This window comes from Babylonia areolata, chromosome 2 (genome assembly GCF_041734735.1).
Source record: "Babylonia areolata isolate BAREFJ2019XMU chromosome 2, ASM4173473v1, whole genome shotgun sequence".
NCBI lineage: Eukaryota > Metazoa > Mollusca > Gastropoda > Neogastropoda > Buccinidae > Babylonia > Babylonia areolata.
The window spans coordinates 53,172,796-53,193,288 of NC_134877.1; the positions used below are offsets into that span (position 1 = coordinate 53,172,796).

At 39.0% G+C, this 20,493-nt stretch overlaps 1 protein-coding gene across 1 annotated transcript in view; it reads right to left on the minus strand.

Annotated features, from left to right (window-relative positions):
• The window catches only part of LOC143277743 (ATP-dependent translocase ABCB1-like), a 78,783-nt gene extending 61,103 nt beyond the window's left edge, over window positions 1-17,680 (minus strand). The window contains exons 1-7 of the mRNA XM_076582650.1: window positions 17,524-17,680; window positions 15,702-15,799; window positions 14,732-14,955; window positions 8,207-8,319; window positions 7,090-7,261; window positions 3,451-3,622; window positions 1,012-1,136 (exon numbers count right to left, since the gene is read on the minus strand). Of these exons, the coding sequence (XP_076438765.1) occupies window positions 1,012-1,136; window positions 3,451-3,622; window positions 7,090-7,261; window positions 8,207-8,319; window positions 14,732-14,955; window positions 15,702-15,799; window positions 17,524-17,680 (1,061 nt within the window). The remainder of the gene's footprint in view (window positions 1-1,011; window positions 1,137-3,450; window positions 3,623-7,089; window positions 7,262-8,206; window positions 8,320-14,731; window positions 14,956-15,701; window positions 15,800-17,523) is intronic.
• Window positions 17,681-20,493: the final 2,813 nt, after the last annotated feature.

The following is a 20,493-nucleotide window of genomic DNA, read 5'->3' on the forward strand; positions in this document are numbered from 1 at the left end:
GTTTCATTCAAATCCGTTCTGGAAAAAAAACAAACAGAGAGCGATTTATATGGACAGAGAGATATGCAGAGACAAAGATAGGCCAACAGAGAGGTGAAATGAAAGACACACTAATACACAAAGACTTTCTTTTGTAAAAGGCGGGAAAAGAAAAGGGGAACTTTTTAAAAAACATTTTTTCTGTTGATTACATGGCGTACACACAACCTCATTTTGCATCATTAAAGTTGTCTGCACATGTTTGCACATCTGATATCAGACACTGATATGTGCAAGAACATACCTTCTGGACACACATTCAGCTGCAGCCTGAGAACCCGCACAGATGATCATTTTTCTGAATACGTCCATGGACATGCAGTCAGAATCATGTTTCTGCAGTAGTTTTCTTTCTTCAAGTTACAACATATTTCATTTTGTTGAAAGTGGCATGCATTTCCGCAGATGGAAATTTAACAAATAAACTGATAATGCACATCTATCCCTGCAGCAGGAATGCATATGCAATGGCAAAGCATAGTCATGCACGTGTTTTTGATTTTTAAGTAACCACAAAGCAAGTTTGAATTATGTTCTACTTTTTTTTCTGCTGTTCCACTGTATGTGTCCATAACATTAACAGTTCTGTGGGATTAGCATCAAACTGCTGATCACTAACTCCATGTATATTGTCACAACAAGGCTCATGGTCTTTAGACTACACACCAGAGGAAATGCTGCACTACATGTGTGTGTGAGTGTGTGTGTGTGTATGTGTGCGCGCGCGTGTGTGTGTGTGTGTGTGTGTGTGTTTCTATGTCTGTATGTCTGTGTGTCTGTGCCTGTATCTGTGTATGCATGCATGTGCAAAAGCATGCCACCTGCAAGTAATTGGACAACATATGCTTGCACACCCATGAAATATGTTTATATGTGATTGCAGAATAAAAGCTTCATGAGAAATTCACCAATCACAACACAGTTCATATCTTTTCTAACTTCAACATGTTTGAGCAGAACAGCGCCAAGTACCTTTGTGCCTCTTTCTCCTGGCCACCAAAAGCCACCACAGTGCGTATGGAACTGAACACTTCTTCTGCCACGGCACCAGCCTTGGCGTAGGCTGCCATTTCTTTGGTTGTCATGGATGCAGCAAGCTGGAACAGTGAGGTTGACAGAAATGTTTAATAAATTAGACAACATATCTATTTCTTCTTCTGCATTCATGGACTGCAACTCTCACGTTCTTTTGTATGTATGAGTGGGCTTTTTTGTGAATGACCGTTTTTACATCATCATGTAGGCATCCATATTCCGTTTTCTTGGATGTATACATATACTGGATATGTTTTTGTTTCCATAACCCACCGAACGCTGACTTGAATTACAGGATCTTTAACCTGCGTATCTGATCTGTTGCAGGCATATACTCGCAAATTGGGTTCAGGCACAAGCATGTCTGCACACAGTGTATACGTTGACCTATGAGATCGGAAAAATCTCCATACTTAACCCACCAAAACCCGGGACTGGACTCAGATTATTATATGTATGTATCCTTGTATGTATGCATGTGTGTATGTATGTAGATATATATATATATATATATAGAGAGAGAGAGAGAGAGAGAGAGAGATATTATTTATGTATAGGCCAAGGCCCCTTATGAAGGGGTATGTGAACAGTATATTAAATAAACATCATTTAACGAAATATGTCTACATGTAACACACTGTCAAATACAAATATAGCTACACTGCACTCAGTTCACTCAGTTACAAGAGCTAGAACATTCTTATGAAGCAGCAATTTCTCGGAATTTGAAAGCTTTGTATAAATACAAAGAGAAATTTCGAACAGTTTCAGAGGAGTTTGAAGTTCAATTTAAACTTGTAGGGTGGGTTTTTTTTAATATTTAGGCTTAATAAATTCTTCTCAAATATCCCTCAAAGCTGGACAACAAAGAATGGAAATGCATCTCATTTTTCTTGTGAATCTTTACATAATGGGCAAATTAAATCACTGTCATTACGTGTTCTGTATCTATAATGATGAACCACTAATTCAGAAATGCCGAGTCTGAATCTCGTCGCTATAGTATATATTCTAAATGTCTATCCATATTTCATACTAGGTAAGGTTTCAGGTCACACACATTACATTCTTATAAAAACTTAGTCTTTCACTGTTATGGATATGGTCAGACCGTTTCTGCCATCTACAATCAGTCAGTCGCTGGCGCAAAACACAAATAAACGCTTTAATGCAGCCGGCACCTTGGTTTAACCAGACATAACCAAAACCATACTCAAACAAACAGTGGCGTATCTTGGATAGCTAGTTCACTTTTCCTCTAGCATCTAAATCATAAAACATATTGTAAGCTTTACGGGGTATTCTATTATCCTCCATTTGCAACAGTCTGAACCAATAATGGATACAATTAACTGCAGACACTTAACATATGAGATATCGATTTCTTTCATTTGTTTCACTGTAAACTAAATCATTTGGAGTTTGCCAATCAACACCTAAGAACTTCTTCAAAGCAGACGTATGAACTGATTCACAATGAACAGCAGCTTTATCAAGGCCCCACAATTCTGAGCCATATTGCACAACTGGCTGTACCTGGGCATCAAATAACTTGATAAACAAATCAAAAGAAACATTATTGAGCATGTGCAACTTTTTCATGATATAGATTAAAGCATTTTAGCCCTACTTGCAAGGTCTTCACTTGCACCAAGAAAACTCAAACATGTGGAGAAAAATATGCCCAAATGTTTATAAACATTGACAGCTGGCATTAAATTGCCATCATACACCCGTCTTTCCCTGGTGCTCAAATATCCACCCTTACGAAATAGTATGATATTACTTTTAGAAATATTATTTTTTTATTGGAGTGAGTCTGCTGCATAGTGTAAGTTGTTCAGCTGTGTTTGTAACCTTATAACAGTTTCTGACATCAAAATAATATCATCAGCTAAGAGAAGTATAAACAATTCAAAAGTATCAGCTGAAAACAAAGCTCCGTGTCTTCCATTATTTATTACTTGAATTGCTAATTCGTTGATAAAAAGAGAAAATAAAATCGGACTGTAGGCATCTCCCTGTTTAACTCCAGCAGTACAGTTGATAAACCCTGTCAGTTTAGCACCACAGCAAACTCTAGCTCTTACTACACTATACTGTACACAATAGTAACACATGCTTTAAATAGATCTATAACGTTTAAGAGAGAGAGAGAGGCGGGGGGGGGGGGTACATGAATGAAAAAGGTTGCGTTTTTTTTTCTAATACAAAGCATTTTTGTTGTTACTTTTACATTCATGTGCGTGGGGGCCGGGGGGTGGGGGTGTATGCGTGTGTTTGCATGTGCAAAGCGAATACGCATGCACGTATGTTAATTATTATGCCAGTATGCACAACAAATACACAAACACACAGTGTGAATGAGCAATTCACCTTGCTGAAAAAGGCAGCTGATACAACCAGCAGAGGACTGACGGCCAGAATGACGAGAGTCAGTTTCCAACCGAAGTAGAAGCCGATGAGGATGCCAGCAATGGCGGTACAGCTGTGCTGGATCAGTGTCGCCACCTTGTCCCCAATCCCGCCGTGGATCTTGAGGATGTCGCTGCAGACACAAACCACAAAATCCTAGCAACGGGGGATGTAAGCAATACCTCACTGCACTTTTCAGTGAAATATACAGCATCTGCGTATAGACACAATCAGTAATGAGGGTTGTTTTTAGCGACATAGACATCTTCAGTCATCCGTGAAATACAATGGCTGCCTGCACGCAGATAAATTATTCGCGGAGAAATTTTTTTTTTCATTGTCCCGAAAGCATCTGCTTAACATCATTTGAAATTACATAACTACTTACTTGTTTTTGATAATCTGGAAACTTAATTGGTTGATGATAGGTTCTTGAATTACGTTGGTGTTATCTCAGTTGTTCCGCTAGATCTAATCAGCGTGACACTGACTTGCGTATCTTGAATCGACTGACGTTTGTGTTTTAGTTGTATGATCTGGGAATGATTTTCACAGTAAACTGGCCCAGTGATATCCACGTAATGTTTTAATCATTGGTAAGCAATGAAATGATTTAAAGAAACAACATCTGCTGCTCCAACGATGCTTTGCGAGATAAAAAAAATAATACATATCATGTGCATGTCGAGTTGTGTCATGTACATGATTTACATTTCAGTTATTAATTACTTTTCTTTGCATTCAAATTGTAAATAATTGCGCGCGTTATATCTGTAATGTTTCACGTTGTTGTTTTCTAACAATAAAACAAAACAAAAACAAAACAAAAAAATCATCGCCATGTACAGGAAGTTTAGATCCAGAACGAGTAGCTCTAGAGCCTGAAACCGCTCTGGGGGAGAGGGTGGGGGTGGCGGGGGCAGACATCTGAATCTGGGTTTCTGTGTCAAAGATGGGCATAACAGAGTGCTCATCAAGATTACACATTCAGATATATGGACCTTGCTATTGCCAATATCCAAACAAAAGAGGTCAAAGCGTTGTGGGTTGCCCTCGTAACAGGCAGAAGGGGGAGAGGTAGTGGTCATGAGTGGCTTTTTGATGCCTATAGCTTTGTCCTCGAACAGCAAGAGCCTTCCCGGCTTTTCACTTTTCGTTGTTGTTGCTCATAATGTGCGTTTATACTAAGAGTGGATTTGTGCATTCGTTTGTCGGTTGTTAGTATGCGTATATGCATGTATGTATGTATGTATGAATGTATCTATAATTATATCTATCTATTATATCTAATTATATCTATGTTCGTATCTAACTATGTATGTGTGTTTGTATCTATGTAGGCGCTTGCGTCCATGGTAAACTTTAACATAAACTGCACAAAATTAGGCTGAGAAATAGAAGAACAAATTATTTTTTCCACACATTTTCCGCACATTCACAATGATGTATGTATGTATTATGCATGTGTGTATGTATCTATCTAAAGGAATGCAAGCAGAGAGCCCTACTCAAGCCTGAAAATTTTGTCTGCCCAGACCGAAGCCTGAAATCAGCCTGATTTTTTTTTTCTGCCCAGACCGAAGCCTGAAATCAGCCTGATATTTTTTTTTCTGCCCAGACCGAAGCCTGAAATCAGCCTGACATTTTTTTTTCTGCCCAGACCGAAGCCTGAAAAAAATGACTGCCCAGACCGAAGCATGAAAATACTACGCGGGCTCAACAAAAGAGAGTCAATTAGTTTTATTCACTGCGTATGCGTGTATGTGTGTGTGTGTGTGTGTGTGCGCGCGCGCGCGCGCGCGCGCGCTCGCATGTGTGTATGCCCGTGTAAGTGTGTGGATGGTGTGAGCATGTGCATGTGCGTGTGTGTGTGTGTGCACATGCGCGTGTACATGTATTTGCGCGCGCGTCTGTGAATGTATGTAAGCAATGGTAGATTGTGCCGTGTGCACATCTATGTGTTTGTGTGTCTGTGCATGCATGGTGTCTGTCAAACATCGTCATAGAGTGCATAAACCTACTTGGAACTCTTTTAACCACACATCCAGTGACATGAAAGTGGGATTTTCATCTCAAGAGTTCTCTTTGAGTTTAAAACTCTTTCTGTGCTATTAAGTATCATGGCAAATATAATTTGACATGAGGAGAACTGTTTCATTGTATTTCATACATTATAAAATATATGTTTCTGTAAATACAATAACATGATTGTCGCCAGTTACCATGGTCTTATTGAATAAATCTTGTTGTTCTGATATTTAAGATGCCTAAATATGGATTTGCTGGTCAAGGCCATTATATTTTGCTGTGACCTTTTCACAGATTTAATTAATCTTCTGACAACGCAGTTAATGCACTTTAAACAACACTAATTGATCAGATTCCGGGTAAGCAGGGTGTTTCTGAATTTAGATAATACAGATCCAGTGTAGCACAGTATTTGTATGAATGGTCATAAGTAGTGCGATAAACACACTGTTCTGAGCAGCAGTCACTGCAATGTGGTCAGTGCGTGTGTAGTGACCTAATTTTATTCCTAAGGTTAGCCAGTTGAAGAAAGTGCTGATAGGTCTATGCGCCCCATAATGTTCAGACAGCATCACAGTACATGTAAGCAATTCTTCATATTTTCATTCAATTGTCTCTGGCTACAATTTTGTTTACTTGTTTTCAAAACATTATAAGTTATGGGTTTACCGGTCAAGGTCATCTGGTTTTACTGTGACCAAATTACATGTCTAATGCTAATTCCATTAAACAAAGTGTCTGAAACGAATAACATACATCATAAAACAACACGATTGGTTGAAAATCAAAGGTGATGTTCAAAGGAAAGACATTTAGATATACAGTTACAGTGACGTTGCCATTGTGTAATGGGTGACTTAATTTCATAGCAAAACGAGGAAAGTATCAAGATGTCCATGTGCTTAAAATATGTTTAGTTAGAATCACAGTAAATGTGTGCAACAGGTCATGCTTCCACTACATTGTGCAGCCTTATACACCCCACTATAGGTGTGAAAGAGAAGAAAAATCCCTAATCAAACAAGGATCTGTGACAGCATACAAACAAACAAAGAAGAATTATGGAAACTAAACTGAACAAAATTATAGCAAAATACATATATTGATAGCTAAACTTATCAAACTCCATGTATGAGATAATTCTCACCACACCTACTTCATGTACCAAAGCGCTGCCCCAATTTTGTTTACACATCATTAACATCTAAAATATTTGAAATGTCCAAAATCATACCATCCCATAAGAGTTTGATTGAAAGTCATCCCTGAAAAATATTGCTGATAACACCGTTCTAACTAAGCACGTTAAGTTGTAACGTTTAGCAAAGACACCCCAATTTTCACTGCACCTATTACTAGTAGTGCTTGTGCTGGAGATTTGTAATACACGTGTAGTTTTAGAGTACATAGTCAACACTGATGCGTTTGTTCACTGATCTTCTGCAACAAATTCACTTTTCAATAACAAAGCATGTTTAAAAAAAACAAAAAAAACAACAACAAAACCAAAAAAAAACAAAGCATGTTTTGTACTTTTAGTTTACTGAAACTATGAAGAACGGATGGACTTACTCTGCCAGTCGTGTGTTAAGTTCTCCGGTTTCAGTATTATCAAACCATCCAATGTCCTGTCGCAGAACGTTGTACAAAAAGCGATTCCTGATACGATGGGACTGCCTTTCAGATGCTGCCATCCAGGTGACAACTTGTACGTAAGCGCACACAATAACCACCAAACCAGTGACTGCAAAGGATTTGAATAAACCAACTGTATTCAATTGAACACAAAAAATATGGTGATTTAGTCTAAAACTATTCAAAACAACATAATTAAGCGGTGGTACACTAAATCTTTACATATTGTGACCCATTCTTCACACAAGATTTTGCATCAAATTATGTGCTAGTATGACACAGTTTCCTATAAATGTAGCAATGTACTGGTTACATCAAGAGCCAAATCCATATGAATGGATGCATATAAAATTCTATATATTTCACCAATCAATTTCCAACAATTTGATTCAAATGAATAACAAGTTTAACCTTGGTTCAACTAGACTGAAAAATTGATTGAAATAAAAGAATTTGTAATTGTGATAAAAATAAAATAAAATAAAATAAAATAATTCCACTGGGCCAGTTCCTGTTTCTCTCTTCCTGAATGGACAAATTTGCACATAAAGGCGATTCTCATTTGAAATCATTATGAATAAATCAGAATAGTTGTAGTTTGTGGGGGAGGAGGGAGGTATTTTTGCATATGCAGCCTTTTTAAATCCCACGCACACAGAACCTCGATTCATTGTCTCAGTGAAAGACTTGTAGGAAATGGGGTCAGAAACAAGTTTAACTTCGAGAGAAAGAAATACCTTGAACTAAACAGCTCAGTGGAGATTCGAACAATGACCCCAGGAACACAAGTCCTGCGCTATAACAACTGAACTATTCCAGCCTAACACAGAAAATGACACAAAATAGGTTAATTATTTACTGACAAAGAAGTAGCAAAACTGATGAATATGTTACTAATTCAGCAAATAGCTACAAAATTTGTCATTATTTACTGATTTGTAGGCAGGAATAAAACAAAGAATATTCATACTTATTAACATGAAAAGATGGTAATAATATGCTTATTTAGTTGTTACCTGCCAACATAGCAAATGGCAAAAATATGATTACTTACTGAAAAAGTAGATGGCAAAATGTGTCATTTTATCCAAAATTTTATCAGTGATGTAGTCACTGGGGCACGTTTTGGTACCATTGTAGAAGGTAGATATCTGACTGCAGTATCCGCTGAAGAAGGAATCAAAGGCAGTTATGTTGCATTCACGGAGACATATGAATGTTTTGTGAAAATATGCGTATGTGTGCGTGTGTGTGCGCGCCCCCGCGCGTATACGTGTTCAAGGTCATGAATGTGTACAAGTGCGCGTGCGCGCACACACACGCACACACACACACACACACACACACGCGCGCGCGCGCGCGCGCGCATGCATTCACTCATAAACCAAAAAAGAGACAAAGCCTTCATGGTTCACACTTGCTTCATGTAGAATAACAACAACGAAACCGAATACACCGGGTAGGAGATGGATGGGGTGGGGTATGGGGCTACCAGTACATACATAACAATCCAAATCATAGTTTTTGCTCACCATCGTCAGAAGCGAGTGTTTGTCGAATGTGTGCTGGAAATGGAGCTATTCTATCTTAAACATGTCATACCAGTCACCATTTCATTATCTTACAATCATAATATAGAACTATCAAACTTTCCCTGTCTTCATTACAGCTTTTCGGTTTTGACAAATCGTAACATCGTCGAACGCATCTTCAGGTGTAATCACTCTGGACAATCCAGTTCTTTCGGCAAAATCATCATCTGTGGATCGGATGAATTGTAGACTGATGGACTGTCGCCGATCAAAGATGCATTAAAAAGATAAAATGAAATAAAAACGGTTACTCGTTGTCAGAATCCGTGAAAAAGAATGCCCATTTTCAAAAACTATGATAGTGTATGAAGATTTCTCTTCAATCAATGATTTAAGTTGAAGTTGGACTCATTTGAAAAACCATGAAACGTTTTCAAATGCGCATACGTAATATGAGTTAAGTTTGACAAACTGTGAACCAAAGATTATTTATCTTTTTTTGGACATTATACAGTAAGTGATGAGGCCTATGCATAAATCATTATCTGAATAAAATTGAATGGCTTCATTCGCCTCGTTTCCATGTTATCGGTAACTATCGATATATGCGTATGCTTGATTATGCATACTGATTTAAATAATCTTTAACTATTCAGCAATACACGTTATTACAATACAAACAAAGACAAAAGAGCATCAACAAACTTAAAGCTTATACTGTGCTCACACGTTGCCCTTTAATTTTAACATGACAGCTGATGAACCATATTTTATCAAATAACTTATTCATAAACAGTTAGTGAAGAAATAAAACAAATGAATATACAACTAAGTAAAATACTGCTACTATCGTCAATATCAATGTCAAATCAAATCAATAGTCACCAGAGGTATCGCCTGATGAAAGAGAAGCACGAAAAGAAAAGAAAAAAAAACGAAAAGGAAAATGGAAATGAAATTTATAAAAATGATGGGTGAGGTGGAGGGCTGGGGGAGGGGGGGGGGTGCAGAGGGGAGTAAGGAAAATCTGATCTGACAACCGAAATTGACCGTTTGGTCAGTCAAGGATACAATATGATCACATCCAACACATATCTAACAAACAGAATCAAGTTGTACCCGTTCTTCACAAATATTTTTTTAAGTTAATATCTATTTGAATCGTAAATAAACTGGTGAACAAATTTAAATATGAATATATTAGTATCGTTTTGGAGATCAGGATTTCAATACATCATTATTTGTAAGTGGATGTAATTCGGAAATAAAGTTAATACTGTGTTTGCCCAAGCCACATAAAAGTATTGGCAAAATAATAGATAATGTTCAGCAGTTTCGCTTGCAGTGCCACAAGCACAAAGTGGATCATTTAGTAATTGTCTGTTGAACATAATATCTCTCAAATCACAAATCCCTAGACGAAGTCGACAGTAAATGATTTGTTCCTTCCGTTTACCAAAGTAATCATAGCTACAGCATCGTTAGCACACAGGTACTGTTTAAGCTGGCATAAGGAGTTGCTGGTTTTAACATAATCAGGTAAAGAATTTCAGAGATAAAACATGGTATCAATGATTTCCGATTGAGTTCAGTGTGGAATTTTGACACGGTGCGTTCCAGTGATCTGCGCCTATGGTATGGGTTACTGTCTGAAACAAGAGCGGGAACAAGATCTGTTAGGTAATTTGGGCACAGACCATCAACATCTTGAAATATGTATATATCTCTTCCTTCTTTACTTAGGTGTACAGAACCCTGATTCTTGGTATACTTTCTTTTGGAGACTAGTCCCACGAACAGCTCCAGTTATAGTTCTTAATGCTTAAAGTTGTAAATTTTCCAGAGAGTTTGATTTTACATGTGATGCAATTATTCCATACAATAACGGCATTGTCAAAATGTAATATGAATAATTTGTACATAATTTCTAATGCTCTTCTGTTTAGCTTGTACTTGTACGTCTTAAGACAAAAATCGAACACAGTTACAGCATCAATTATAATCTTGGTATGTTCATCCCATTTACAATTGTTTTGGAGTATAACGCCTAGATGTTTACGTGTGTTTGTACTTTGTAATGGTGAGCTGGCAAAGGTAAGAGGTAAAACTGTGTTAGTGTTTCGAGGAAAATTTAATTATTCTGCTTTCCCTTCGTTAAATTTTACTTTCCATCGCTTCGCCCAAAAACCGGTCTTTTCTATGTCAGAACTGAGTGTTTATGCACGTATGTTTGGGTTATTAAGTGCTAAGGACATCCTCGTATCATTTGCAAATGCTATATTTGAATGGATGTCGTATACAATATCATCAATATAAATAAGGAATAAAAGTGGACCTTACATAACCTTAAGGAACACCTGCAGGGATTCCTTTGTAATCTGACTTATCACCCTTTATAACGACTGCTTGGATACGGTTAGAAAGGTAATCAGAAAACCAGTCAAATAGTTTGCCTGGTATGCCATTCGCTTTTTTGATTTAGAAGAAGTCCCTTATCCCAAATTCGATCAAATGTTTTGGATATATCAAAATACACAGCCTGGGTTGTGGCTCCATTATCAAAAGATGAGCATATTAGCATAAGTCATTATAGATACAGAGCAACTGATTTACTGTCGAATCACCAGAAATAAAATAAAAACTTGTAAACTTGCTTATGAATGCATCTCTCAAGGGCTAGACCAACACAGCCTAGAAAGAAATTGGACGTTATTATTACAAATTTCCTTCTATTTGTGTGTGTGTGTGTGTGTGTGTGTGTGTGTGTGTGTGTGCAGAGTATTTATGTGTGCTGTTTTCCATATTCGAGGAAATTTTGATTCATGCAAGCTTTTGTTGAAAATTGTAGTTAACGGATCTAGAATGGCTGACAATGAGGCAATTAACAATCTGATATGGACAAGATCTGGTCCAACTGCTTTATTTTTGTTAAAATTTAGAATAACATCTTCAACATCAGATGTAGTAAGCGATATTTCTGTATGTTCCAAATCGAGGAATCGAATGACAGGTAAATCTTCGTTAACTTCAAGAGTGGATTGCGAAATGAAAAACTTGTTAAGAACATCAGCTTTATCTTTGTTCTTATTAAAAAATAAAAATAAATATATATATATATATATATATATTAAAAAAATATATTAAAAAAAAACCGTTAGACATAATAGGAGGGTAGGGGAGGGGGGGATATCTGACACAGCAACTTTTTTTCTCAAAAAACACACAAAAAAACAAGACTTGACAAGCTTCCACCATGACTTTGTTATCTTTGTTGTTATCTTATTTTCGAAATTGGTAGCATACTCTTTGTTTTTGCTTTTCTCTATTTGTAATATAGTTCATAAAACGACGAAATTGTAGTTATTCTGGTTTATTAGTTTGTTTAGCTGATTTGTGATTAAAAATTTTTTTTAAATTTACGTTCCTCTATAAGCAACCAAATTTCATCTGTCATCCAAGGGACGTTATTCGGACGTACAATGATAGTTTTCATTGGCATACATAGCTTAGCGTTATTCATTAATATCTGAAAACATTTCCGCAATTTCGTCAATTGTCTTATGTTAGATCGCTTCATCCCAATTAACCTGATGTAGGGGGTTGCAAAATTTACATCCATCCAGTTTATTGTAATGAAGATTTGTTTTTTAAATTGACTGTTCTCTAATTACTGTATTTCTGATAACTACATAAAGTACGCTATGGTCGCTGCAGACAGCAGGCAGGAATCCGTTGATTTTATTATACTGGGGCTTTGCGTAAGTATCAGATCTAAGCACAAACTGAATTCAGTAATCTTTGTCGCTTAAATCTCGACTGACTATGAATATTCATGAAAGGAATACTTTTAAACACAAAACAATAATTTGGGTGAATGTGGACAGTGCAAAACCTTCATACTGAGTTGTTTTGTTGTTGTTTTTTTGTTTTGTTTTGTTTTTAATGTTTGGTGGATTATGCTTTTTGATTCGTTTTGTGAATGCATTGGACTGAGCTGTTGTAATGTTTTAAAGATATGTTTATATCTAGCTTGATCATGTAAGGCGCTTTGAGCAGCATAATTATCATTACTTTAAAAAATAACAAAAAAAACTTTCCTATGTTTTAGATGAGTGAGAGCTAAAAATTGTTCTTTCCCTAAGTGTATTCAGATTCATGTCCCATTACTTTGCAGAATTTTTTCGTTCTACTGATAGATATAGGCATCCATGTAACTTCTATATTAAGCAGAAGAAATTCCAATGTGAACTGAGAAAAAAAGATAGAAAATAACTGTTATTAATGACGGGAATAAGAAATAGAAATATAACAATAACCCGACTTTGGTTGTTGTTTGTTTGTTGGTTGGTTGGTTGTTGTTGTTTTTTTGTTGTTGTTGTTTTTTGTGCCCTTCCAAGAAGTGCTTTGTCATTATAATTAAAAGGTGTGGGAAGAAATTCTTTTTAAATCTAAGCCACATCTGGTATTGATAAAGTTTTTTTCCAGAAATATATTTTGTTTAAGTTCTACACACGCGCGCGCGCGCACACACACACACACACACACACATACACACACACACACACACACACACACACACACACACACACACACAGAGAAAGAATGAGAGAGAGAGAGACAGACAGACAGACAAATACAGAGAGAGACAGAGAGAGAGCGAGACAGAGAGAGAACCGAAACCCAAGGTTACGAGGGGTGTTCGTTAAAGATTTCCGCTGACTTAACATCCGGTTATTGTAGGAGCTTGAAACTGTATATTTACAATAATACATATTTCTTTAGTTCACTAGATAATTTGCTTCACTGAACTCTTTAGAGTTTCTCTTTTATATGTGCTATGGTGGAGTAAGGTGTGATGATGGAACAAGCTGAGAGTCGAGCGGTCATCAAGTGTCTGTACTTGAGAGGCCGTACACCAAAGGAGGCGTTCGATCAGATGAAAGATACCTGTAGGAAGAATGCCCCATCGGATGACGCAGTCAAGCACTGACATCGTCAATTCATTTGTGGTCGGGCATCGTTGGAAACGGCTCCCATTCCTGGGCGACCACAGTCCGCAATTGCTGAAGACAACATCCGGCAAGTAGAGGCCGCCATTTTGGAAGATCGCCGTATGATTATTCGCCAACTAGCCCAAGATGTTAAGATCAGTGTGGAGTCTGTGAAAAAAATCATCCATGACCATTAACACATGTGGAAGTTGTCTGCACGATGGATTTCTCGGTTGTTCACACCTTTCCAAAAGCGGGAACTAGTCACATGCTCCCATGGTCTTTTGACAATGTGCCAAGAAAACCACGAGGAATATTTCGACAGTCTAATCAAGCAGGGTCCATCACTATGACTGACGCCCATTCGAAGCAATGGAAGCATTTTAACTCACCACCTCCGAAGAAGGCGTGTGTTCAATCCTCGGCGGGCAGGGTCGTGCTCACGTTCTTTTGGGACCAGCGCGAAATAGTGGTGATGGATTTCCTGGAAAAGGTACCATAATTACCGAGGCATACTACGCTTCATTCCTGCAGAAATTGCGGGAGGCCATCAAAACCGAAAGGCGTGGCATGCTGACCAAACTTATCCGCCTCCTGCAAGACAACGTCCCGGTTCACAACTTGCATGTTGCCCAGACTCGGTCATGCGGCTATGAAATCCTTCCTCACCCCCTTCACTCCCAACCTCGCACTATCTGATTTCCACCTCTTTCAAACTATGAAATCATTTTTGAAAGGCAAGCACTTCGCAGACGATGAAACGCTTATTCCCGTGGTCAAGTCGTGGCTTCCGGCGCAACCTGAAGACTTGTACAGGCAAGGTCTTCACAGCTACATAAAGCGATGGGAGAAGTGTGTCACCCTTGATGATGCCTATGTATATAAAGATTAATAACTGTGCAAGTTTCGTTCGTCTCAGTCTATGGTAAGTGGGTCAGGCAAAATCTTTAATGAACATCCCTCGTATCACATAGACTTAGGTTGTTGTAAACACACACCAACCAAAAAAGCACTTTCTGACATGAAAAAATGCTATTTCATTCAGGTCATTCTCACTCGAGTTTTGAAGAATCTGACAGCATCGACTCTTTTGTCTCACTGACGGATGTCAAGAAAGCGCCAATTTCGTCCAGGAAATCAGTGTAGATACCCGTGTCGACGAAGAGATCAATCATGTCACCAAACACAATGGTCATGGCCGGAAGAGCACAACCGGTGGTGGCAGCACCTATCGCCCCCACAACCATGAGCAGTTTGTCCAAACCATCAGAAAACCTGAACTGCAATCGTAAAGAGAAAAAAAACTTGTTGTTCCAATTTTCAGAGAGCTATATCCACGTGCTGTTTTGTCTATTTTGTTACCTTGTTTTGTTTGTCGTTTACTTTTTGTTGTTTTTTTCTTTTGTGTGTATATATGTATGTGTGTGTGCTTGCGTGTGTACACGCGTGTGTGTGTGTGTGTGTGTGTGTGTGTTTGTGTATGTGAATGCACATGCATGAATATGGGCCTACATCCTCATATTCTTAAAAACTGACAGAAAAAACAACAAATAAATGAACGCAAAACCTGCTAAACATCTGCAAACACTAATACACATATAATGTTAGTTTTTCAAGAGTCTGCATTATTTTTAATGTAATTGAGTAGCCACAATTCTTAAAACTCTCTTATCTCTGTCGATCTAAATTCAACCTATCTTGTAAATACTCACAGCTATCTGTCTATCTGATATTGACGTGGTTCTTTTATCTGATCTGCCTATCCATCCATGTTTCCTCCTTTGAGAGAAATACAGAAACAGCCACAGACGAAAGACAGACTGACAGTCACACACACACACACACACACACACACACACACACACAGAGATCTATCCGTACAAAATGTGAGCCGGAACGCGGACACCCATTTCATTCAATGCTCTCAGCTGCCTGTAGACCAAACAGCGTTTTACATGTAGTTTCTACATACGCAAAATGCCCGATAAGTGATATATATATCCATGACACGTCAGTTCAAACTCACCACTTCGAAAAAGCCGACTATCATTGGTTTTTCTTCCTTCGTCTTTTTACCGTCCCTTGCCTCCCCTTCTGCATTTGGTTCCACACTGCCATAGTCAGCTAAAAAAACAAAATCTTTGATTGAGCAGCAATAGAGAGATACATGGTAATTACAAATGTTGTAATATATAGCACCAACAGCACAAGTTTTGTGTGTATATGCACGCACAGACACACACACTCACACACGCGCGCGCGTGCACGCACAGAGACACACACACACACACACACACACACACACACACACACACACACACACACACACACACTGAAGTGGACGACACGCTCATGAAATGCATTACAATTATAGCTTCTTTCCTGCTCTCTCTCTCTCTTCGATCACACACGCACACATGATTAAAGAGAGAGAGAGTACAGTACTGAACAGTTCTGCGAGAAGAGAAATTCAAGTTCACTGATTTTGTTTGTTTTGTCTGCTATCCCATTGTGTAATGTAATAAAGCATCACTGTCTCTCGCACGAGAGCTTCGCTGATGACACTCAACTCTATCAGCTGCAACTGCTGAAACTAATCAACTAATGGCACACAAACAAGAGTGTATGACAGGCTTGAAGTCTCGGATAACCTTCAACAAACTACAACTGAATGATGAAAAGACTGAACTGTTGCTTGCCTACCTCAATAAATTTTCGAACCACCCATTTCTCCCTCATTCTCTTCTGGTAAACAACACTGTTATTCCTGTCTCCCAGTCAGTGCGGTGTCAGTCTTGACCACAGTTGTCCTTTCAGCAACACATATCAAACATTTGCAAATCGGCTTATCTAAAGATGCGAAGATTTAATTCCATTCACCTGTCTATGGAAGCAACCAAAACAATTGTCTGTGCCTTTGTTTTGTCTAGGATTGATTACTGCAACTCTGTTCTTGCCTGCGTTCTAAAAAAAATTTTTTTTTTTTAAATCTGACTTGACAAACACCAGAGAGTTCCGAAAAATGCTGCTCGACTAATTTTCATATCATCCATTTTCGAACATAACTCCTTTCTTTCATTCTCTTCACTGGCTATCTGTTTCAAAGGGAACTGAATACAGTCTTTCTGATCTGACGGATTCTGTCTTCACAAGCTGTGGCCCTCGTTACCTCTCTGGTTTTAGTACACATTCAAAATCATCGCCTTCGTTCTGCTTCTGATACCAGGCTACTAAAATTCCTTTTGTAAAGGAGAAGCATCAGACCTTTTCAGGTTTAATCATAGTGGAACAAACTGCCAGAAAACTTGCGAGATTCTGTTTCGCTGATGGTGAAGTGGGGAAGACGAGGGTGACCAAAATGTAAAGCGCTTTGAGCAGAATTTCGAGAGGGGAGTGGGTGGGGGGGGGGGTGCGGGGGGGACCGCACTTTATAAATGTGCATGATTATCAATATTATCGCTATTACTGATTGAGGGAAGAAATCAATAGGTCCCTGATATGTCAGTACACGGAAGTAACACTGCATGGTACACTTGGCTGACTTTACACGTGACTGACCAGTACACGATCAAATACATGTCGAGTATCTTCCTAGTTGAACTCTGTAGATGAGAAGACCGACATGATATTCATTATACCATTATGAATATATTCATGGGATATTACATTATGAATTCGAAATAAAAACAAGAAACATATAGAAATAAGACCAATTCCTTTGCCACAAGGTCGTCCACAGCCACTGCATGGAATGAAGTCCTGCAAGGATGGGCTCCGTTTTCTCTGATTCCTCTTTTTGTGGACGGCGGCTGCTCTGTTGCGCTCGAATGTGTTTGTACCCTAGGTACACTGTTGTTTCCACTGTGTTCTTACAAGGGCAACATCTTCCCAGGAAGCAGTGTCGATGCTGCAGCTTCTAAGGTGGGCCTTCAAGGTGTCTTTGTATCTCTTGAGAGGCCTTTCTTGGTCACGTTGTCCTTCCTTTAGTTGTCCATTGAGCAGCATCTTTGGAATTCTGCTGCCCTCCATACAAACTACGTGTCCTGTCCATCTGAGCTGGCTTTTAATGAGTGTATGTATACTCAATACTAGGTAGGCCACACTTCTCTAGGGCCTGTAGTTTGGGCACTCTGTCTTGCTATTTGATGCTGCAGATCTTGCTCAAGCATCGCTGATGGAACTGTTCGAGTTGTTGGATGTGTCGGCGGTACGTTGTCTGAGTCTCATAACAGTAGAGGAGAGCACTCAGTACCACAGCTCTGTACACAGTGACCATTGTGTGCAGTTTGATGCCGTGGTCTGGCGACAGACTTCTCGAGAGTCTGCCAGAACTGGCCTTTGAGATGCGCAACATCACTTCTGCGTCTAGAGATCCGTTACTGCTTACAGCGCTACCCAAGTAGCAGAACTTGTCCACAGTTTTGATCTCTGTGTTGCTGATGACAAACGGTGGTGGAGCACTGGCAGCTCTGGACGGTGAAGGCTGGAACATGGCCTCAGTCTTACCAAGACTTACTGCAAGTCCAAAACGTTGACAGGCCCATGCAAAGTGATCTGTGATGCACTGGATGTCTTCATGGGAGTGGGCAGCCAGTGCACAGTCATCAGCAAAGAGGAACTCTCTCAGATACTTAAGTCTTGGCCTGAAGTCGTCGAAGGTTAAAGAGTTTGCCATCTGAACGAAACTGGATGTATACCCCCTCCTCACAGTCCGGAATTTCACTGGGAATGGATCAGAGATGTCTCCATTTTCTTGCACCCTCACCTGCATGCCATCATGGAATGAAACGATCAGTGAAATGAGCATGTAGGTGATGAGTCTTTTCAAGATTGTCCTGGCAAGAATCTTTCCTGCGATGCACAAGAGGGAAACCCCAAAGTGATTGTCACAGGATGCTTTATCATCCTTTCTCTTGTAGGTGCGTACAATGGAGGTGGCTTTGAAGTCTTGCGGCACTTCTCCCTTTTACCATATGGACTGGAAGAGGGTCGTAAACTTTCCATACGTCGTCTCCATCTTGTAGATGTCAGATGGAATTCCATCTGCTCTTGGTGCTTTCCCCTACATGGTCTGCTTCAGAGCCTTCGCAGTCTCTGTGTGGAGGGTGGGTCTGACAGAGATTCCTTCTCAGCCCAGTGAACAAGGATGCTATTCTTATCTGCCAGCAGTGTGGTCTGGTCAGAAGCACGAATGGGTGTTGACCCAGTTGTCTGAGGCCCTCGTGAAATGTCTTCATGTCACTGATGTCAGCCACAGCTTGCAGACTTTCTGCTTTCATTTCCCACCAATCGTTCTTCATCTACCGAAGCTTCTGTTGGATGAACTGCTTGCTGATACTTCTGTTCCTTCTTCTCGCAGGTCTTGTCGCTAAGGTGATCTCTGTGGGTCTTGTGGAGCATGTCTGTGAGCTTGTTGAGCTGTGGGTCGTTTTCATCAAACCTGTCTCTATGTTTGCGTTCAACAAAGCCCTGGGTATCAACTGCAGCGTTGTACAGGATTCTTTGAAGGCTTTCCATTGTTTGCCAGTGTCTTTTCCAGTGAGGTCGATGTCTGACAGACATTCCAGGATCCTTTCTTGCAGAATGTCTCTGCTTGTACACAGGCGAGCAATGTTCAGCCATCTCAGGGGCTTGATTTGTTCTTTGGGATAAGCTGTATGTTCATCTTGCTCCTGATCAGGCAGTGATCGGACCAGCAGTCAGCTCCCCTCATGCAGCGTGTAATGAGGACATCACGTCTGTCTCTCTGGCAAACAATAACATAGTCAAGCATGTGCCATTGTTTGGAGCAGGGTTGCAAACATGTGTAGCCGTGTACCTGAGTGGTATATAAGGGGACAGACGGTACAAAAGAACTAACTATTATGATGATTGTTTACTGAATTAAAGGCTAGACAAGAATTCCCGCACACAGGCCAGGAACATAATATAGAGGCCAGTCACAAAAGGGTTTTTCTATTGTTTTATTTACAATAGTTATGTAGAAGTTAAAGAGAAGAAGAAGAATAGAAGAAGAGATAAAACAGTGCCTGGAATGACACAAACAAACTGTCATTAGCACAACATTTCGGCACAAGTGAATAGTAAAGCACATGTTTTCATATTACATGGAAAGACTATAACTCGGTTTGGGATAAGCAACAACATAAGATGAGATAATGCATATGTCTGAAGACCAAACACTGACATCAAATGACATTTCTAATACATTTAAATAGTGTAGATAAAGTGGTTAAAGCTAAGCTAATTTAGTGAAAGTACACTGACAGTAAAGATTATGTAAAGCTTATACTGTGTCCAAGTGACTCAAATGAATTGGTTTATCATGTAGCACTATACTGGAGTAAGCCATATAGGAGAGGGCATGATAACTAAAATTTAATTATAATTAACAGACTAAGATACATACCAGTTTAGTTTAACCAATAACTGATATCAACCCAACACTATCTTGTAATCACCACAACAGAATACTACACACATCTGAGAGTACTGAGCACACTGTAACCGTGAAACAATGTAGCAGTACAACTGATATCAGCATGTGAAATAATACATGAATAATAAACAAGATAATAGAATCAGTGGCTTTGATATTATACAGGCAAACTGATAGACCAGATACTAAGTGAAGAACCATCATGGCTTAACCATTAAGTGGCGAATGAACTTACACAAGTTATCTGTTTCATCAAATCCAAATATAAACATAGCTAAGCTTGTGCTCAACATTTAAATCTCCCCGCCAAAGCAGGTTAAGTAACCTAACCTTCATCAGTGACAGCAAATGAGAAAGAACATTCTCGAACAAACTTAGA